The sequence below is a fragment of the Ornithodoros turicata genome, chromosome 5, assembly GCF_037126465.1.
Source record: "Ornithodoros turicata isolate Travis chromosome 5, ASM3712646v1, whole genome shotgun sequence".
NCBI lineage: Eukaryota > Metazoa > Arthropoda > Arachnida > Ixodida > Argasidae > Ornithodoros > Ornithodoros turicata.
Genome location: NC_088205.1, coordinates 67,786,570 through 67,809,642, shown reverse-complemented (window position 1 = coordinate 67,809,642; position 23,073 = coordinate 67,786,570). Strand labels below are relative to the sequence as shown.

The following is a 23,073-nucleotide window of genomic DNA, read 5'->3' as shown; positions in this document are numbered from 1 at the left end:
CCTAGGGAAACCTCAGACAGCATAGCCGAGGAGGTACATGTTACACAGCAACCTATTGCACAAAAGAATCTCGTTTCTATTCACCCGTTTCAACAGACCCCTTTCAGGTATGTGTCAAATTCTTGTAGAAATCTTGTGAAAAACCCGTGATTTTGACTGGAATAGTGTGCTAAGATCTCTGCTTTGCTAACTTGCGAGTTCAATTAACAAAATTAGCCTAATTAATGCGTGACACCAATGCAAACGGCCTCAATCTGTGACAAAAGTATGTATGAGTGTATTCCAAGTAGTTTCATAATTTTCTGAAGTAAAACCTATTTTTAGGAATTTAATGACATCCTCTCATGGAACACCCTGTATAGTTTAAGCGACGTTATATTTGACTCCATGCTTACCTCTAATATCACCGTCATCATTATAGTCATCTAGGTGTATGAATCATAGGGTGAATCATAGGGTGAAGTTGTGTTCACCGCCGTCTCGCTGTACGTAGCTACGTAGGCTGTTCGCTGTTCAACGTTGTCATGGCCTCCCCAGCAGCTCACTTCCGAGGCAACGTCATGTCACCATCTACGCCGACGACATATGCCTGTGGACCTCCGGCACGCGCCGTGACGCGATTCAGCATCGCCTGCAAGGAGCCCTCGGTGATGTTGTCCTGTATATTTCCGACCGGGGACTGTCTGTTTCACCATCCAAGACGGTCGCCATGGCGTTTACGCCCCGATCATTCCGCCAGTTCCCGCTACGGGTTGCAGGTTTGCCGGTGGAGTTCGTGCCACACCACAAGTACCGGGGCATTACAATCGACTGGGGCCTCACATGGTCCAAACATATTAAAGCTCTCTCCTCACAGCTGTCTGTCCTCGTCAATGTCCTGCAACGGATCTCTGGAACGTCATCGGGCCCTACCTGCACCGGCCTTAAGCTCGTCCACACCTCCCTGGTGACCGGAACCCTGAGGTACAGCCTCCCAGTCCTCCACGCCGTAAGCAAAGCTAATGAACGCGAGCTTCTCAACATCCAGGCCCGCAGCCTGCGCGTCTGCCTGGGTGTTCCCAAAACGTCAGAGACATACCTGGTTCTAGCAGAGGGCAAGAAGTCTCCATCACACATTCTGCGCGACCTGGAAATCCTTCGCGCCTACTCACGATACCTTACTCGTCATCCCGCCCACCACTTGCGGGAAATCGACCATGACTGCCCTGCGTCGGCATTCGGTGCCGCTGTCCGGCGACTGAAGGTGTCGGTCCCATCAACTGCGTCTACTTCGCCTTACACCCCACCAATGTGGTCGATGGTCACACCCACTGTGTACACACATATCCCTGGCATCACGAGCAAAAACGACCATCCCCCGCCTGTCCTGCGCTACCTCGTGCTGGAGCACCTGGACGCCCTACACAGCCAGCGACTGCAAATATATACCGACAGCTCGGTCTCCGCGGGCGTCTCCACAGCAGCACTGTTCCTCCCTTCCGAAAACATCGAACAAGCCTTCAAGCTTCCCCACGAAACGTCGTCCACCGAAGCGGAGCATGTAGCCATTCACAAAGCACTGAAGCTTGTATCCTCTCGACCACCTGGAAGCTGGACAGTCCTCACAGACAGCAAGTCGGCGCTGGAGGCACTGTCTTCGCCTCGCTCGCAAGTTCTTTCTGACATCCGCTCACTGATCCTGACTGTGCACAACCTCCTCGTCACCTCCGCCCACTCCGTGTGGTTTCAATGGGTGCCAAGCCATATTGGCTTGCCGGGAAACACACGTGCCGACGCAGCAGCGAGGCGCGCTCATGGCGCAGCTGAGTGCAACACTGTCATCCCGTTATCACCCTCCGTCTGCCACATCCACATCCGCCGGCGCTTTTCCTTCGACACCCGCCTTTTCATGGAAAACACTGTCGCAGCCAACACTTTCCTCCACCGCATTGACCCGAAGATGGCCTTCACTGTGTCGCTACGGCTGTCTCGAAAGGAAGAGTCAGCTCTCCGTCGTCTTCGCCTGAATGTTGCCCGTACTCCACCGTTCCTGTTCAAGATCAAGCAGCGTCCCTCTTCGGCGTGCCCCTCCTGCCCCACAGACGCCGACACCCATCATTTACTCTTGACCTGTCCAAGATATGCCGCTCCTCGGACTGCACTCATGCACCGCCTATCTGCCCTGGGGCACAGAGACCTCTCTTTGGCCATCCTACTGGGCCGTGTAGGGCAGAAGCAATGGGCTGTTACCAGAGCGCTATTATGCTTCCTGGGTGACTCTGGGCTCCTAGACTGCCTCTGAACGATCGTGCACTCATGCCGCCCTGCTGCCCACGAGCCGCTTGCGTCGTTTTCCTTTTCTGTTTCTGTTTTTTCATTTTTTTTCAAGGAATAGCAAGTCGACTTTTGTCTGGCTGACCTTTCCTTTTTGCCTGCCTTTTTTTCTTTCTTTCGTAATAAACATATCCCCCCCCCCCCCATAGGGTTGCGGATACGGGGGTTATCCGTGTTTACTATTACAGTTTCAAATTCGTCCGCTGGGTCACTGGAGGATTGACCTCTTGCGGACAACACCCGCACCATCATCCGCGCACACGCGCGCATGCGTATATGATGGGGCAGGCAACCGACTAACCTAGACAACGTTACGACTGTATGTACATTGGAACCTCTGAATGTGACGCTCGGCTCTGTTACATTTCGAAGGCCTCTTCCCTTCCTTTGCTTACGTTTATAGTTAGACGATTCCGTTCAGATCGCAATTTTGATTTCAGAAAGAACCATTATTGTATATGCGCAACTATACTTTGTCAATCGTATTCTCAGAAACCCATAAACCACGCTGAGGTCACGTCTACGCTGAGACGATTCCTTCGGGAAGCTAAACTCTCGGGCACACACTAACACCTCCTATATGATTGGCTGCACAACGGTTAGTGAAGGAGCTGTATTTTCCTGTATTTCTTCTTAATTTTCAGTGTCTTTGCTGCTTCTTCTTCCTTTCTGTTTTGCTTTTTGGAATAGCAAGCCTACATCATGGCTAACCTTTCCCTTTTTTATCAGCATTAATGATATCCCCCCCATAAACGTCGTCACAGCTTATCTAGTCCTTGTTTAGGATTCACATGTAGCGTGTGCTTTGAAAGTATCAAAAATTGCCGATGTGTAAAGCCAAGTTTTACAGGGAGAGTTCAAATATGGCAGTCATCGAAAAGGCAGACAGCGGTGGGATTTCAACCACGCACCTCTACCGGTTGTCTGGTTGGTTGGTAAAAAAAAAGAAAAATATGGAAATATGGATTGTCTGGCTTTTTCGATGGCTGCCGTATTTCAACTGTTCATGCTCCTAGGCAACTTGAGGCTTGTGTTGTGTTTGTACCTTTGTGTGTTCCAGCCTCAGAACAATTACTATTTTCATCATGTTTACAGGAAGCTCTTGATGTTCGTTGCTTCTCTATAAATAAAATTTTACTAGGCCACCCGCGTGATATGTTACGCAAACAGTGTCGTTCAACCTCGCCATCGCCGCATTCCTTGTTGTCACAATGCTACAAAGCATTTCCAATGCGCTCGACGTTTCTAAAGGATTTCGCATTATTGGACGTTCGGAAAGCTCGGAACCAAAATGGGGAAAGTCACACTCGTCTGTTCTATCGCAGGGAAACGGAGTGCATCCCGTTTATCTTAGTGGCATTCGAATCACGTTCCTAGCTTATCACGCAACACAATGCTGCTACCTTTCTTTGATTGCGACGTGATGCGAAAGGATTCGATTTCTACTAAAAGTTTCACACCGCGGAACGTGGAGCACAGCGAGCGAAGCATTCAGAGAATTCGAAATTTTGTGATTGTGGAATCGATATCGATTGGTCATGAGAAGAGCTGTTGCTCCCAATTCGGGAGAAGGAAGAAAGGCATCGTCTTTTAGCGCTGCTTTAGAGCTCTTTTTGTGAAGACAGGCGTTGCGCAACACATGGCGTTGCATCGGCCGTTGTCTGAAGAGAAGTATATGTGGCCTTATTAGAACTTCGGTCTACGTGCTCCTGTAAGCGAACGAACGACTGAAAGCTACCGTTGCTGTGCTTTTCGGTACATTCCGGGGTTTGAGTTTCCAATTAACAGTCTGGTTCACTTTCTGAAGCTAAAGTGCGATGGGTTACTTTTTTTAGCCGTCTAGAACAGGATCATGAGTTCTACCTACTTGTACGCCTTCTTGTAAATGCATGTGTGTGGAGAGCGTATGTTTTGTATCAGTATCCGCTCATTTAAGAGGTAGAGCTGAGTCTCGACTGAGTGTCCTGCGATACCTCTGTGGTGCCCGCTGGGGGCTTTCTACAAGGGCATTGCTTGGTCTGCACCGGTCCCTCATACGACAAATGTTAATGTACCATCTTCCAGTGTTGCATAGTCTTTGTCCTTCGTCTGAACAAGTGTTGGAAACCGTCCTTGCAAAGAGCATGAAACAGTGCCTTGGTGTCCACAAATCAACGTCAACTGCCCCTGTCATGGCTGAAGCCAAGGAGCCTTCGCTGATCTTTATGCGGACGGCACAATCTCTTGGGCACTACATGAGGCTCTCCACTCGCCACTACCGTCACACATTAGTGCGCGACATTCTTCGGCGACCAGCATCCGGGTACTGCCAAGCCGTTTTAGCTCACCGCAGCCTCATTCCAAAGCATAAAAAACTGGTTCTACCCGCAGTCCCTCCATGGGCCCTTCAGGCACCATCTGTGCATGTCAATGTCCCTGGCTTGACTTCCAGAAAATCGGCTACAACAATTGTTCTTCGCCAACTCACCCTGAGTCTGCTTCATCGCGATGAAGGCAGAATTAAAATCTTTACTGATGGCTCATCGACACAGACCGGCTCTACCTGTGCATTCGTAATCCCTGAGCTGTCGATTGAACGAAGCGCTAAGCTGTCGCACCCGACGTCGGCTGCTGTGGCCGAGCTGCATTCCATTCTTATGGCGCTTTCCTTCATTGTGTCCCGTCAACCACCGATGCACTGGACCATATACAGTGACTCCAAAACCGCCCTCCAAGCTCTGCAGTGCACCCTGGGCTCGAGCTCCCTCGCTCCACTGGTGTGTGACGTCCTCAGGGAGTATTCATGTGCTGTCACACAGACACATAACATCACCTTGCAGTGGATCCCAGGTCATTGTGGCGTCCCTGGGAATGAGGCTGCCGACCTACTTGCGAGACGGGCTCATGTGGCACGAGGCGTACCGACGCACCGTACGTATTTCACCCAAGCGGACGCGAAGCAAGCAATTGGTGCTCTCATGGGACGTCTGTGCAGTGAACACTGGCGCAGAAGTGTCCCTTCTACGTCGTTCCTGCGCAGGGTGGACCCAGATCTCCGTTTTTATATGCCGTCAGCGCTTCCTCGACCCATCACGTCGCTCATCTACAGGCTTCGCCTCAACGTGCCATACAGTGGACGACTTTTGTTTAAGCTCGGCATGGTCCCGTCCCCCAACTGCAGTCTGTGTGATGTAGTTGAGGACGTGGATCATATACTCCAAGACTGCCCGAGGTACAGTGCACACCGATGTACCCTTGTGTCGTCCCTGTCTCGCCTGGATAATCGGCCATACTCCACCGAAAAGGTTCTTGGGTGCTGGCCAGCAAATCAGCTCATACCTGCCATGCGCGCCCTTGTGCAATTTCTTGTCTCGACGGACCTGTTTGACACATTGTGACACTCTTTGTTTTTAGTGCCTTGAGACTTCGCTTTTGGTGACAAGCTCGGTGATGATGTTCCCATTTATTCTTTCAAAGCGTTTCAAAGCGTCGAGGTTAGTGTAGTTTCCCTTTCTTTTATTAATAACGCGTCCTGGAGTAGCCAGTCCCGAGTGGCTCGAGACTACCATCTCCATTTTTTTTCTTTTAAAATCAATCAATCAAGACTGCACTCTTACAGTTTTTTAAGGTCCGTGTTTGCGCCGCGAAGCAACTGTGGCTATGAGCGGCGTACAGATGTGGACAGATGGAGAGAGGACAGCATGAAGATAGTGGGGGCAGGGGGGTTAGTATGTGTCCTGGGCCGACTTCAGATGAAACTGTGCCGGCATTCGTCTGGAAAGTCTTCGGAAAACCCAGGGAAAACCGTTCCGTGAAAAGGCAGTCGTTATAAACTTAGAAGAAGACAGTTGAGTTACAAGCAAACAATATAGGCATGACTTTTGGTAGATTTGAGTTTTCGTTCAGGAGATGTTTAATGTACTGACACACGCGTACAAGCACTTAGAGATTTTGAGCTTTTGAGTTTTTATTCCGTATCAGGTTTTTTCTAGTTTCGAATCCTGCCTGCCATAAGATTCAACACACCGTTATGCGCACGACGGCTTCTGTACTTGACTAAGATGTCTTAACAGGAAAAAAAAAAAAGAAAAAAAAAAGAAATCGATATCAGTGTTGAACGACTAAATCTTGCGGAAGCAAAGACTGCACACAACCGTTAAAGCACACCTGCCACTGAATCTTCCATACAGACTTCGACTGGACGTACCTTTCGATCGCACATTTTTCTATAAGACTGAAAAGCTGAATTCGCTCAATTGTTAGTTAGCGATAATTTTGTTTTACCTTTAAAACAAAAAAGAAAAGAAAAACTCTTTATCTTGATTATGTTCATCCTGCGAAGAGGTGGTCGACCTGTAACTATTTTCCCAAACTATTTTCGCTGGGATCATTTCTCCATAGGTATAAAAAAAGTAATAGTTATTACTTGACGTATAGCTTAACTAAGCACCACCTTGGTCCCTATTTTGTTGCTTAGAGATGCGGTTCACCTCCGGCTGTAAACGAAGCTGCTTCTATCGCCTTATGAGGATATCCAATAAATAAATAGGTAAAGTAAAATAAATAGATGATGACGATGAGATTGGGTGAGAATATCCTTGATATATGTTGCTTACCAAGCACTTCGCACGCAGCTCCGACGAGCTTGAGGGTCATATCGTCCGTGTACACTTTGTGCATCAAGAATGAAGCTCCGTGCATCGTGATACCGGACTTCTCTCTGAAATATATATATAATAATAAATTAATAATAATAATAAAACAATTAAATAAAAAAAATATATAATCTGAATATAATATTCAACAATATGTCTGTTACGCTGGACACTTGTAACCAATCACATTATGAAGACACTGTAGATGACTGAATACCCAACACACAATATAAAGTTACTTTGTTTCGGAACCCAGTGTAAACAAATATAAACAGCGTAAATGGTAAAGTTTTCTGAGGCAGGAGCACACAAATTGTGCCTAAGTGCCTAAGGGCGTGAAATTCCCACTTTTCCCGAAATATACAGGTGAGAGGATGTGCTTTTGCAACTGCCTGGCTTTTTCGACGATTGCCATTTCTCAATCTTACAAAGAATACTTCCCAATATTTGGGTTCTTATTTAATAACTACGAAACACGCGCGAATCTCGCGACCTGCATTGCAATAATGAATTGTCACTACGAACAACAGATCCAAATTGTGTTTGTGCCGGGATTCATTTATTTTCGTTAGGTTGATGCAATCGGGCTTTGATTCATTTAGTTGATGTAGCTGTGTATCGTGAACGTTTCCTGAAAAAATCTAATCTTGAAAGAGGTAGAAGGGTAGGAAATCCAGCGATCGGCCGGTAAGGAAATGTGAAGGGAATTGCCTCAGGACGAGAGCCGCCGATATTTCGAACATAGTCTTTTCTTCTTCTGGGCACCGTCCTCATCATTGGCGTGGTATTTAAAGGGTTAGCGATGACGTGTTAATGGTTCCTTGGTATTGTGAGTCGACAGCCCGGAGGGTAGGAAAAGTCCATTGCCCCTTTTACGACAGAGGTGAACGGACTGCGTCCGTAACGGACTGCGTAAGCTGCTTTGTTCGATTGCGGAAGGGAATTACGTGAATTAAGGCATCTTTACACCAGAGAACACCAGAGAACAACGAGACAATACGAGACGGGATGACAGACATGGGCGAGCGTTCCGAAAGATAAGGTGGCTAGCGGTTACCTAAGGAAGTCTCCGAAGCATGCATTTTTTTTATAATGTATATATTTGTAGCGCGCAATTGTGGCTTGCAATAAAGAAAGTAGCGGCCATGCAAAGTCATGCACCGTGCCATGCCACGTTCTATCAACACTGTTATGCTTTCACATGGCCGCTACTTTAGTTATTGCATGCCACACTTGTGCGTTACAAATATATATGTTCTAAAAAAAAAAACGCATGCTTCGGAGACTGTTCCTTTTCGGAGGACGAATAGGAAGAAGACAAAAAAAGTCGTCACTTGGAAACCGAGATCGCAAGATTTGGCAACGTATAATAAGATCATTGCGACAATATATGCCTACACAAAATGACGGTGGTTTACGAAATGCAGCTCGCATCCGACAAATATTACCATATTCCCCTGTATTAGCAGGCAAGCTGTATATTGTTCTGCAGCTGTTCTAGTGTGTGTTTTCTTCTTTCTTTCCTTTTTCTTTTCCGTTTTATTGTTTTCAATTTTTTGGAATAGCAAGCCGGCTCTTTGCCTGGCTAACCTGTCCTTTCTTTGTTTTTTTCTTCTTAATAAACATATACCTCCCCGTATATTGAAGGGAGACCAGGCTTCGAAAAGCCGGTCTTCGCCGGCACGCCGCTAAAATAGGGACCGAGTAACAGAGATAAATAGTGGTGTCTAACACATAGCAGACTTCACTTTTAGCCAAACTCGAATTATATTAATTCGTGCTTGCGCCAAGCACGGTGTACGTCGCAATTGTTTCACGCAATCTGTTGTGCTATAAGTCCGCATCCTGATGCTAACGGATCACTGACAAAGATGCGAACTGCACAAAATTAGTGCTAAGTTAGAAGGAACGCATTGAGCAGGAAGTTTGATAGAATGACGTGAAAGGAGCTCTCTTAAATACTTGAACGTCGTACAGGCGCTATCCAGTGTCGACGACGTTCCTGCTCATACTACATGCGGCGGAAGGAAGGACGAAAACTTGACGGCAAGTTGGCCTCTCTTTTACGCTAACTTGGCTGTCGCGGCAGCCTACCACATGGAATTAGTTTCCATTTTTCCTTCCCTTTTGACTTTCCATGCAGGCAGCTTCAAATTAATCGCTCTTTTCGAATGGCCAAACTGGCGCAACACTGCTTGACGCTCCTGGCTGGTACCAAGCGTTTACGCCGCGTTTCCCCTCGAGGGGTCTCTGCCATCGACAGAGACCTCTAGCGCGCGGTGCCTATGCCAATGAACCCTTAATCATCCCTAACCCTGCCATGCCAATACCAATACTATGCCAATGATGAGGACGGTGCCCTGAAGAACAGTCTCTGTTCGAAATATTTGCGGTTCTCGTCCTCAGGCACTTCCCCTTCACTTAATTTTGAAAGCGATGTAATGTTTCTCATCAGCGCTGTCAGTTGCAAGACGTTACCCGTTAATGACAACAAGGAACCTCTAGCCACGAAGTATCTATTATCTACGTTTTGGTTTATTAATTTGTAGAACGGTTTATTTACAAACCACAAACGCGACGCATTGCGTACGCGTTCTGTACACTGCATAAATGCACGCTGAGTCGCAGTAGGAGGTGCGACTTCTGCCGTGCAGTTTTGTACAGGTTCAAACATGTGTAGAGGGAATATGGAATTTTAGTAGACCGGAGCGTGTTTACAGTAATCATTCCGAAAACACGATAAGCAATCACCTTATTCAATCACCGTGTGACTGACATAACGCTGCTGATCTTTGAATTGACACCTTTTTTTATGGTATCGTTTTCGTAGTGTGTATAAATCCTCTACCTACCGCGCCCATTCAACGAACAAGATTTTGAGTCACGTAGGCTGACGTTAGTTCCCGAAGGTGCGATATCCCCATGGCGACGTTACGAACTGTCTGCTAAAGCAGCCTATGAATCATTTCAGCGCATACGAATGGGAAAACACGGTATACTAACAAGAACGACATCACCCTCCATGGTCACCTAGCGGCTGTCCCGCGCTATGCATTAGGGATGGGGGGCCACATTGCGTATTCTGCCCCATTCCTCATTTGGCCTAATGAAGCCGAAAGTATTAATAAGTGATGCGATCTTCGTGGAAATAGAAAGCACCCGAACGTAACCTTAGCGCTATCCGATTAACGAAGGCACATTACGTGTACTGCCACAGGACAGATTCGTCGGTTCGCGATATGTATCGGATTTCTTGCGCCTGACGGAGCTGCGAGCATGTTTCATTAGGCGGATCGGTAGTTGCTGCGCGTAGCTTTTATGACCCGCCGAAATATCCGTTCTCTAATTTGATCGGGAGTTGCAAATTTTTCTGCCGCGGTCGTACACGTTCGAATATGAGTCAAATTTTTCTGTTGATTGTAACCGGCTACATCTCGAAAATTTGATCACTGATATTTCCTCATGTTGCTCACGGTAGAGTGTCGCGTTAACGGTACTCGGCTTATGCTTCCGTAGTTCTACAGGTCACTGTTGGAGGTCTTTTTCTGCCAATCCGGCACGGATAATTCTTTGCAGACATTTCTTTGTAGATATTTGCAGAAATTAAATAAATAAAACAAAACTATTCGGATCCGCGTTTTGCGTGACTTTTAAGAAACACCGCAGGAGGATGCCTTGGTAGGACGAATTCGAGTAGAACTGCTAACAACTGTTGGTGAGAAATAGACTTCCCGACCAACGTCGTTTTTATAAAAGAAGGGAAAATTAAATCAATTGCGCTGGCGCAACGGGAGTGGCTCAGATTGTAAAAGAAACAGGCAGTTCTCCTTTCTATTTTATATTATTCGCCCTCTATTTTATATTAACGGAGAATGCGTTCTGCATATAGGGAGTGAAGTCTGAGAAAAGCCTGTGCCCGTTCGATCGTCCGTGGCATATCCTGTGAAGCGCGCGTTCACTGCATTGAAAAAAAAAAAAAAGCAGGCAGGAGAAGCAACCAAGCAATAGAGTGTGTCGATAGTGAAGCGTGTTTGCTTACATACACATTACGTGTATTGTAGTTTCACTGCGTGCACGTTTGCTTAGTTTTCCGTAACCGAAGTGTGGTAGGATGCATTGTGCACACACACATTTGGTTGCGATGACCATGATAAACATATGCACTTTTTGTTTTTGAAACCGTGGTAGGATTTCTTCGTCAAATTATTTCAAGAAGTTTCAAAAATTCAAAGAGCTTTATCAAAGAAGCAACGCGTACTTACAGCAGCATTTTCCATGTTTCTGCTCCAAATTTCTTGGTTACCAGGTCCTCCAGGGCGCAGTGAATGAAGCCGTACTGGAATAATAAAAGACAATCCAATTTCAGGTGACATCCGTACTGAGCTTCATGATGCATGCAGCCCGTAATGTACGTCACTAGTTTCTTTCGTATTTTCAATCAGAATATTTGCTAACATATGTTGGATGATGTATATTGAGGGAAACAGATTAAAAAAAAACATCTCAAAGATCAAACATATGCAACATCCGTCGAGACGTTACACGACACTTGGACTTCGCTTGGAAGCTTGCTCGGGTGATATAAAGGTCAGTCCCCTGGCGACGCTGATACACAAATAATGAAAGTTGATATCCTCTGACGTAGGCAAAGAGCTTAACTAGGAATATCACATTTGCTTTTGTCTGCGCGGTTCGGATGGCAGGTACCATTGCGTTTGGTAGGAGCTACTGGCACTGCAACCCTTTGGCACTCGTTTGCATCCATGTGACTTGTGCTTCAAGAGCGTTTGAACTGACGAGGCAAGGAATGGGCTTGCGATGGGTGGAGTAAGTGATGTACTGTACGAAGGATCACATCTCGGCCTCTTCATTTAGTCACTGTCGTATCGTTCGCTATGCTTTGACATTCCTCGTTTTAGATTGTAACGCATTACTGTCTTGCCGAAGTGTGGATCTCAACCAACCCGGTGGTATGGGTTCACTATCATTACGCTCCATTACAACAGCGCAGAAGCACTAGGTTTCTTCGGTAAGGGATATGGGGAAATGCATGTTGCTTGTTCGCTTCTCCTGCGTGCAACAAGCCAGTGCAGTGAAAGCACGCTTTACAGGAGACTTCACGGAACGTGCAAAATCGCATTTTCACGCAACGTTACAGTCAATAAATATCTATCCCCCCCCCCTCCAGCCGCACTATTCGAAAATTATGCCTGATCCCAAGAACCGCGTTTCAAAGTCGATTACGATGTTAACGTACTGTTGAGCCTTCCATGCGATCACGTGACCTTATCTGCAACGCGGACGAGACGAATCCACCTATAAAAATGAATTCCTGCTTCGCGTCTAACGAGCATCCTTGTTATCAAAACCTTATCACCCTCACCGTCTAGAAGATCAAGTGTTCGAATATATCCCACCCCCCTCTTTGCTCCCTTCTTTTCGCATCACCTACTACACGTGGAAGAAGGAACATAGCCTTTTCTATCTTTTTACCTCGCTCTTCTCTCGCTGCAGAGGTCAGCTTGTTATGTATGTGCGTAAACAGCGATAACTTTCTGATAGATGATGACGGATGGTGGCCAAGCCGCAAGTCCCACTGTCGGCGGTGCATTTGCTGTTTTGTTTGTTGATGTTCATCTTTTGCTCGGTCCTGTGTGTGTTGGTTGATTACTGTCACTGCTGCGCCGCCGCGAGATATAAACGGAGCATAGAAATGCGATATTGTGCGCCACAGAGAAAAAGGCATTTCTCGCGCTCCGCGGGCTATTTTTTCTGACGTCTGTTATCGCTTATTTGCGAGACGTACGGAGTTCTTTTGTATGTGGTATCGAAAAGTAATCCGATGTGTTTGTTGATTTTGCGCGCGTGTGTGCATACAGTCTTTATTGGCTCCGTTGTGTATTCGAAAGGTATTTTAAACCCGCGACGCAAGAGTGGTAATATGCGTGTGAAAATTGTGATTGTGAAGAAAGCGTGCGGGACGTAGAGCGGTAAATATGAGCTTGTTAGTTCACATCGAGACGGAACTGCTTTTTGCAGACGATGACAATAATTCTGTTGTGTGCTCCGGAAAGTGTTGAGAAGCAGCAGATGGAAGCTTCGGCACTTAGGCAGCGCATCCGATCGATGCTGTGACTGGCATTTCTAGAGTGGCATTGTCCATACCAGCAGATGCAATTTAGAAGTTATACTCGATTCGACACTTTACGAAGTATTGATGACGTTGAAGGCAGCGCTGATGATGAAAAAGAAAAATATGAGAACAGACTTTTCAAGCACGTGTACATCAACTATAGAACAGCCCTTCAGAGAACAGAACAAAACTGCAAGAGCAGACGCGATGATTGGGAGAACTTATCTACAAGATTCCGGACAGGCCTCTGTAATGCGTGGATGTCGGAAGTCACCCAGAAGGGGGGGGGGGGATATGTTTAATGATAACAAAGAGGAACGAGGGAAAGGTCAGCCAGACAGGGTGTCGGCTTGCTATTCCCAAAGAATAAAAAATAGAGAAAAAAATAAAAAAGAATCGAAAAGTAAAAACAAAGAAAAAAAGGAATCAGAGAGAGAGTACCCAGGCGGGCACACCCAGAAGCTACTTCCACGTATTTCGCAGTGTTGCACAAATGCAATCTTCAGACGCAAAGCGATACAAAAGACCGATATATTATACACCTCAATACGTCAAGATAGCAAAAGTCTCCAAAAGAATGCCCAACGAACAAATTCAACGTGGTGCAACGGTCATTGGTTACACAATTTCCTGGTGCTTTGTTTGTCATCAGTAATCGGTCTCCTAAACTTCTAAGCTCGCATTGATAATGTTGAGAAAACTAGCGTAAAGCGTTCCCAACAGTCTCGTAACGCAGTCCTTTGTACGAACTGTCACAGCCATATGGGATGCCGGAGTGAGCCCATTATAATATAGGACACGACGATCAAAAGAATTTTAATGCACATCTGACCACCTGTCATTCACTTTGAAAATCGTCTTCGAAGGCATCAGAGAAAACATAAATTATACTTGCATAACTCAAATCTTTGGCTAAACTGCAGCTTTGTCGGATGACAGCCACCTCACGCACTTTAGAATTTGGGGCTTGTCAGAGAACCAGCAATGTGACGTTTGGTAAAGGGCGATCAGCGGTCAATAAAGTTCCGAGGCGGCCACGCATGTATTTTACTTAAAGTCTTAGCGCATGTTATGATTTCCCATATTTATCATGCAGCGCTTGCAGATTTTAACGCACGTTCGAGTATCTTATTATAAATTGCAGTAAAACCATCGCAGACTGTAGACGAGGAAGAAGTGCCGGTTCGATGACGTGGACCGTTTACAGTTCAGCGCCTTGTGCGCCCGTCTTTCCTGTTCCACGAGCACTGGGGGTTTGTATTATTTTTAGCCATTTACATTCTATAGAAGCAAAGTAAACTGTAAGGTGAAATGAACTTTCTTTACCCCAGAGTAGAGATGTAAAATTTCCAGAAATTTTGAACTGCAGAAAAAACCCTTTTTCGTGTTTCTTTTCGGGAAAAAGGCAAAAATTTCACTCTTGTATACGGCTTACATCTATTACTGGACATTCAGTTCAGTTCAATTCAATTGTTTATTTCCCATTCAGCGATGGGTGGGGCCGGGGAAAAAATGCGCAAAGTGCGGCTTGTCATGTCACATAAGAGGACAAATCGAAGTAGTAGAAACTCTAGATGCATGTTATAGATTCATCTTCATAGTTTTATTTTTCAGCAAACCAACCGATCAATATATACAGGTTGTCTTTGCTAAGCACACAAAAAACGAAATGTAACGAGTTTAGGTCAATCTAACCATTAGTGCAAAGCTCGACTAAACTAGGAAACCCGCAAAGTCGCTGATGTGGAGATGCAAAATTCCCGATAATTTTAACTCGCTGAAACAGAAGATGGCAATGAAAAGAAGATGGGTTTCTTAGGTTTTCTCTGTGGGGGACATTGAGAAAAACAAAGCAAAAAGCGACTGGAAATGAACTGGAGATTACGTAGAGACCGACCGTCACGTGCTTTTTGAATGTCGTATTTCAAGGGTGTGAGTTTGAATATATATAATTCAAGAAATTTTTGGCAATAGACCCCCGCCGCGGCACGTCACATCAAGATTGACATATGAGATTGGGAAAGAGTGGATAGTTGGCAAAACAGGAGTACGTGGTTGTTGCCGTCGTGTAACTTGGTGATTTTCGCGTTTTGTGAGGTGGAGGTCAGGGTAGTATCTGCCTCGCACATGAAGCTTTCCTTCGTATCACCTTGGTGCGATAGCACCCATAATCGGAAACAACCATCAAAACAACGCATGTGATCGGCGGCTGCCAACGGCTTTATTTTGCCAACGACAGGTCGCGACATCTGTTGTTGTGACGTAGACTGTTTGCAAACAGCGGGTGGTGTATTAGTTCGGCAGCACACAGACATCGTCTGCCCAGTGCCAACGCCACCTAGATAGAGGAAGCATTCTCACTCGTCGACGTGACGTAACAGCCAATCACGTAAAGAATTAGAAGAAAAACGTAAAGAATCAGCCAATCACGAACGTGCTTCCGGCGGCCGTAGCCATGGAGACTAATCACCGTCGTCTGCGAGTAGTGATTGAGCGTCCGCGCGTACTAAATGGGACAACTTTAAAATAAAGCGACACAACAACAACAACGACAACAAATAAGTTAATGATAATGAATGGGGAAATTCGCCACATAAGGTGCGGCCCACTACCCCAGGGCACAATGGTGCAGGATGGGGCAAGCGCAAAACGGTTCCATATCTTAGTGAAGATTGATTTTCTCAAAAGCGTGTTGCACTTTTTGTCTACAGATTCAAGTCTACAGGTTCTAAGTTAGCTGCAATCATTTGAGAGTTCTTGAATTCGCAGAATGGCGAATCGCCGTAGCAGACGAATTCTGACTTTATATGTCCACGTAGCGAAACAGGGAGAGGAGACAATAAACAGGCCTTCAGTATCCAGGTGGCGTTGCCCGTTCACAGTCGTGCCGCTGCATTAGTGCATTTGTAACAGCGTGTGGGTCACGTTCTCTATATGGGCGACACGCTGTGGTACAGCGTCCACGAAACATCCCTTTGTTCCTACTGATAAGGAGATTGCGAGTCAGCATCACCAAGATCCTGCAGCAAGACTTATTCGCGCAAGGAGGGGAGGGTTCCCGGCGTCGGTGGCGCCATAACCCTTACATTAACATTCACGGTGCATATGTTTTATGCAATTTTTATGCGGTGGCTATTACGAGCCAAATAGAGCACCTGGAAACGTAAACACAGAGAAGAAAGGGCATTATTAAATACACGAACAAAGAAGTGTAGGAACATAAGATGACTTATGCGTAGGGATCCGCGTTTTCGGCATTTGCCGATAAATGGCGAAAAACACCCGCCGAATATTTTTCTAGAAATTCGGCATATTTCGAAAACTTCCGGATACGCTCTTGCATATGGTGCCATATGCCCAAAATGCCGGTACCCGATTGCACTTTTCTTCCTCCGGGGCATCGCATTTTCGTTTTCCCTTCATCTCGTTGCGGGAAATACCGCCCTGCGGAGCTGCTAGCCTCTACCTTAGAAAAAAACCTTCCTCTGTAACACTGTGATCAGTGGGTCAAGAGGGTTTAAGTACACGTGGACCGCTCCAACAACGGAAAATGTTGGCGGAAAATGTTAGCGTTCTCAATGTCCTCCTACCAAGCTGTTCTCCCTTCATAGTCCTTCTCCCTAGTGATTATAGCTGCCGATTTTTCGGCATCTATTTTTGGCGCAACCGTTTTCAAATGCCAAAAATATTCGCAGCTGACAAAACACATAAATGCCGAAAGCGCGGAACCGTACTTATGCGGTGCTTAGCGCACGAGCATTCGTCACACTCTCTAAAGCACCTTAAACACGACATTTCACGCAATGCCCCCACAAAATCGGCGCAGCCTGGTAAGCGAAAGTAACACATAATATACTAACTAGTCATCAAATTACTGTGTGCTGAGGACTGCTTATGTATTTCGTTCATAATAAATTTTCCCTTAACAACACCTCTCGTTACTTGCCTTTTTTTTTTCTCATTGTGTAGCGCGTACATCCCCTATTCCGCGCGGTCTTACGTGCCTAAATCGTATTACTACGGTTCGCTCTGCTGAAGCCCTCACGTTTTGAGATTTGTCTCGCGTTCATCTGAAGTTACGACGAAACGCACGCAATGGGCTCGTTTGTCCCTGCATTGATTGGGATTCTGTGCGAAAGGTTACCTGCTACATAAGACGATACAAATGCTCATGCGTGGCGGGTATTTTATGTGAAAGATAAGCGCTCCGTCGCGATCATCGAGTATTAATTAGTCTGCGCTAATGGCGGACGTTAATTACGTAATTGGATTTTGTAATTAGATCTGGCCACGTACGCCTTCCAAAAGTTGAGGAAATCAAGGTAAAGCTACAGGAAGAGGGGAAAATTATCATTATCAAGGAAGCGAGATTCCCTGAAGGGATTCTTATGCTGTTCGTTTCTTGGGGAACGTTTTGAGCCGACGACTGGAATAGCGAGAGTGGATGGGGTTCCTAATTGGTTTCGTTTGGTTAAGGCTACGGTGTTTGTTCAAGGCAAGCTCACGGAACACGAAGTGTTTACGTGCGCGCGCGCGCACGGTTTAGAATGTGCATCCGATTGATTTGGAGTACGTAAGGAAAGCTGCGAGTGAAGTGATTGAATGAATAATATATTTGAAGTAAATAACATGAAGTGAATTTGTATATGCCTCTTTCCTTTTTGGGCGGCCTTCTCCTCTTCATTTGTTTTCCCTCTGGTCTACCTTTCTAGATCTGGGATGGCCCGAAGATTGTTGTTCTACACACTTTTTAACGTTACGTTTTCTTGGTATTGTGTATTTTGGTAAACTACATGCCAAACATAGTTATTGACAAACAAACGAGCACTACTATCTGTAGTAGGTCGCAGCTCCGAGGAATCGTGCCGTGGTCACGTCGCAGGCGCGTCGTCGCGGGCGTGGGGACGTACGCCGTTCGTGAGCTATGAGGAAAACGAACGGCAATGTACGCTTTTCCCTCAGTCTGGTCTTCTTGTTCACTGCCCCAAACTTCTTCTAACTCCTGTAGGTATGCCCACATGACCAGGTACCCACTGTAACGCTACGCAATGGCTCACGTCCCACAGCTTCTTGTAAGGCTCCAGCTCGTCAACAACAATGGACACTCGGGAGGTCCGCAGATTCCCAATGTTGCCAGACACTGGAGTGTAGGCTTAGAGTCTGTGTCGAAGAGAAGACCGCAGGTCGAACCGAACGCTGCTCAATCTTACGCATCGCAAAAAGTAATGCATGCATCTCAACACACGTTGAAGACGTCGGGTGCCAGAGACGGGCACTGCCAGTCATGTCTTCGGAGGCAATAACATAGGCGCATGCGGATCTGGGTTTGGTGGGTGAGCCATCCGCAAAAACAGGAGTGAAGTCCGCACGCCGTACTGGTAGCTCATCATACCCAGAGCGAGCGCTTTGAACACACCTGTAGCAACGTCACACTTCCTCCTCAAGACGGGAACGAAAAGCGAAATGGATGATTGAGCGAGGGTTCAAGGTGGAGTCGAACTTGCTTGTGGTAAAGAGACTGAAACATTGCGGAAAAGTTGCTATTGACGTGCGTGGAATTGTGTTATTTACTAATATTTTCCATTATTTTCCGTTCCTCTGCCTGATAGCTTTATTCTAGTTGCGGAACATATCTAATCATTGTAATCTTCCCGTGGCAAAGACAGTGCTAAATATAGCGCATGAGAAAAAGTGAATGTATGGGGGGAATGTTTTTTGCTATGAACGTTTGAAAAGTTGTGAAAATAGCGCGTGTCTTTGTCGAAAGTATCGATTCGCTACCGTTCCACCACGCTTGCTTTCGAAATAAAGCGTAGAAAAGGTTCCATATATATCTCTTCCTGTCTCCAGTGATCAGCCGTTCCTGTCAGGTGACGACAACCTATTAGAATCTGCGGAAAGAACTCGTTTGATACGCAGTGTTTGAGAGAGGGTTTGGCGAAAATGGAAAATATGCATAAATAGCAGTTGTACGTTCAGTAATACAGAAGGATAAAGTTTCCTGTGCATAAGAACAACACTACCACGTATGACTGCTCTCTAACATGAGTGCGAGAGATGGATGCACGAATTCCTTGATAGCAGAGAAATTGCGCGAACTGTCGTGTTGTTCAGAGATGGCAATGTTTGCATTAATGCACGGACACATTTCTTTCGATAAGGTAAGCTCTGTCTCATACTATATGCTTTCGTACCGAGCGAAAGTTTAATAAGGTTTGGAAAGAAAGACTGGAGTGTCTGTGTATGTGTGTGTGTGTGTGTGGGGGGGGGGGGGGGGTTGCATTACCTTTATTCGGAGAAATATTGTGTATATCAAGAAGACTCTGTATTCTCACTGTATTATCTGGGATCTTAATTAAAATGGAGATAAAGGTATCTCCTGCTCCTACTTTGGAGAACAACGCAGTTTGTGAAAGAGCTTGCTAAGTGGGGAGAAGCTGATAGATTATTCTGCATATGCATGTTATAGTAATCTGATTATATCTTCCAGTATGTACCAAACATGTTTCACGACTTAAAGAAGCGCAGTTTTGATTTTGCTGCGGCGGATGTGAAGAGCGATGGTCCAAGTGCTATGCCTTCCCATTCGCCAGTCCGACTGATTAACTTTGTCTCTGGCCAGACCGATATTTATGGCTCTATCTGTCTCGTCGCTACTGTGTGTGTGTCATCGCCACTCCCTATGGCTCGTGTGACATCGTCCGGTTGAAGCTGTCGAGACAAAGTTGATTGCGTTTGTGCATTCCTTGTGCGGTGATATTGCAATACGAGATTCTTCCCTTTGGCTACGCACAGTGTCGTGCTGAACGCAGTGTCTTGATTTGGCGCTGTAGGTTTCTGATTTCTTGCGGCATGCATGAGCATATTAACAGACCCAGGAAGGGTATTGGTTTAAAGGAGCAAGAAGGGGGCACTTAATACGGTTCGAGACCCTGTTTCATTCTTAGAACGGTCTATTAGCAGTCACCATAGACAATATTTCCGTGGTGCGGTGTATTGTCCTCGCGGGACGTCAGCAAAACGTGCGAGCGATCGTAAGCGCTCGTTGGTCACCGAAAATTCGTCTGCTACGGCGCCTCGGCCGCGCCGCCCAAGTCACGGGTCACCTGATTGGCCCTCCCATCGGGGATGCGATTCGTCATGAAGCGACATTTGCTGCACACCACAGCACTAGCCCTAGTTTCCCAACCCCGGGAGACAGCGACAGAAAATTGGTCATCAATGAGATAGTTCATATGCAGCACCCGGTGATCCGGGACATCCTGGAAAATCATCGACTTGACCCCCGCTGAAAGGACTTTCCCGCAGTTCACAAACTCTGCTCTTCAGGTTGCGAACAAGAAGCGCTTTCACTAAATCACAATTATTCAAGATTGGCTCTCTAGACAACGCAAACTGCATACATTTTGTCAGCAAACTGAAACTATCGAACACACCCTGCTGCATTGCTGTGCATATGCTGCGGTGCGGGAGAAATATCTTGGCCATTGCAGGAACTGCACGGTTGATGATGTCCTACATCCCAAAAGCTCTTTCGCGGAAAGACGCTCCAAAATTCGCCGCCTCGTCTGCTTTCTCGAGGAATCTGGCCTCGCTCAAAGGGTATGAGCACTGCTCGGACTTCTCACCAACTCCGCAGTGACTACCCTAGATCTTAACTTTCGGTCGTCATCATTCCTTCATCTGTTATCACACCATCTCATCTCATCCTGGCTACAGTCGTAACGCAGCCCACATACGTGAGGCCAACAACGGCAAGCCGGTTTTCGTCACCGCCACTACCATCACCACTACCACCACCACCACCACCACCACCACCACCATGAAGCGACGTCGACTTCCCTCGCTCACTTACACGCTCTGTGAAAGAGTGGAGGGATTCTGAAGGGTGTCCAGATCAGAGGACTCTCTATGACGTGCTACAGGTCAGCTGCACCTTAAAGCTTGTGTTAGTCTGTTTGTGTTTCAGTCTCAGAATAGTTACTATCCATCACGTTCACTTCGCTCCTACTGGAAGCGGTCGTGCAGCTTGGGCCAACTTCACAGGAATGTTACTTCGGCTAAGGAAATACCAGGAAAAGCACACGGAGGGCACACTGGATTCACAGTTTAAACTGGGATCACCTTCCAATGCCGGCTCCAAAGCCGGTTATCGTAGACACACAGCCACGTCGTCGAGCGCAGCACCCTCGAATCCCTGGTGCGCTATTAGCGTCAGCTCGATGCGAATCAATACACCCCATGAATTATGATTAGCTTCCTGACTTTTTCGTCACGAGGTGCTTCTGTCCTCCGGGATGTTCGCCTCGCGCTTGGGCTGTTTCGCTATTCGTACTGCGTGAGCGAATAGGGCGACGCATGTGGGTTGTTATCGCGTTGCGCCGCTATTTTTCAATGGGAAGCCCGCACGTAAATAACGCGGGATAAGGGTGGGCTATAAAACACGGGAACTGTGATATCGAGTCTCAGTAGTACAGAATCTATATTTAGACAGCCGAGATGGGAGGTCCATTGAGGTCGTTTATTGTTAGCGAATCTATGCAGGATGTTGGTTGCACTCGAGGAAGCGAGGCTTGCTTGGAAGAACGGCTAATGGAAGCAACGAAGGAACCATTGCTTGAGTTCCGTACCGCGGAGCTGACCTGGAAGGATTTTAAAGCAGAGCTGGAATAGCTACGTCACTTCAAGCGCGTTGTGTACCGAAAGGTCTGGTGAGGGATGAAAGTCTTGAAATCAACGCGACAACGTACGTCACCAACGTACTGGTGTACAAACGTTATGGGACGTTTCATCTTCCTCGCTTTTCCTGCATTCCCCATTAGATCTCTAACTAAGTAGCTAGCCTTTTAAACTTTTTGCATTCATTCGTCTTGCTTCCCCATAAGGAGAGGCACAATTAGACTTGACCGACATACTGAAATATGATTTTCATGACATCATATTGGCAGACTCTCTGAGAACAATGATGACATGATAAATGACATATGACATGACAAAATGATGTCGTAGAGCAAATAATTTTTGGCGAATAATCAAATAAAGTTAGAGTAGTGTGCTAACAGCTGCGCCTAGTTTAAACATACATACTAACGTCACCACTCTAAAGGTAGAACAATAGCTGAAGTCAGCGTGTCGTCTAAAGCACCGCGTAAGGTTCCTGGAAGGCTGGTTATATATAATTCGCATATACAGGGGTGCAGATAAAATGCGAGGCGGTGCATGGTATGCTAACGTCTTACAACATACTGGCAATAAAGCGATAAAAACATTTTTTTATCTTTTAACACTTGTGTTGACACTACTGAATTGACTCAAGGTTTCCACATTCCCCGCTTGCCACCCCTATCTTGGTAAACAAGAAACTAGCCCGTACTTCAGAGGCACGGTTCAGGGGTGACACAACGCGACGGGGCAGAAACATCGGCAGAACTAGTCGGGAGACAAGTTCAATTTCTCCCTGGTCTTCTTTTAAATAATCAATCAATCAATCATCTTTCGCACATGTCCAATCAGCTGGTGACCCTGCAAGTGACGCGTAAATGCCTCCAAGTTCTTTTGCTGCCGACTCTTCGTTATTCCATGGATCAATGACTTCAATGATCAATGACAAGCTTCGTAGTTAAAACAGAACAACTTAAAAAAAAGCTTCCCTGTTAAAGCAAGAAGTGTCTATAGCAAAGCGTTTACAAGAGGCAACATGTGGTGTGCCTGGGTATTACGTGCGCCTGGGTATTATTATTCTTATCAGCAAGGAGGAGGGAGACATCTAAGGGGCAATAGCAAAGCAACAACAACTTTATTATGATGATGGCTGCGGAGTTTCATCGCCGGAGGCGATAATCTACTCCAATAGCAACAAATTCCCGGAATCTGGCTTGATGTTGAATCTGGAATTTTCAAATATTTGCCGACCAATTTGACATGGGCGCTCCCAGAACTGGCTGAAATATTTTTATATTAAATGTTTCATACTTTACATTACCTACCCTGTTG

General features: G+C 46.2%; 1 protein-coding gene across 2 annotated transcripts in view; it reads right to left on the bottom strand.

The window, feature by feature from the left end:
• LOC135394628 (guanylate cyclase soluble subunit beta-1-like) overlaps positions 1 to 23,073 on the bottom strand; it is a 193,102-nt gene that overhangs the window by 64,278 nt on the left and 105,751 nt on the right. The window contains exons 2-3 of one of the 2 annotated variants that reach the window (XM_064625460.1): positions 11,210 to 11,283; positions 6,909 to 7,012 (exon numbers count right to left, since the gene is read on the bottom strand). In XM_064625460.1, the coding sequence (XP_064481530.1) occupies positions 6,909 to 7,012; positions 11,210 to 11,283 (178 nt within the window). Of the gene's footprint in view, positions 1 to 2,229; positions 2,318 to 6,908; positions 7,013 to 11,209; positions 11,284 to 23,073 lie in introns of those variants that run through there. The other variant, XM_064625461.1, reaches the window with a different exon arrangement.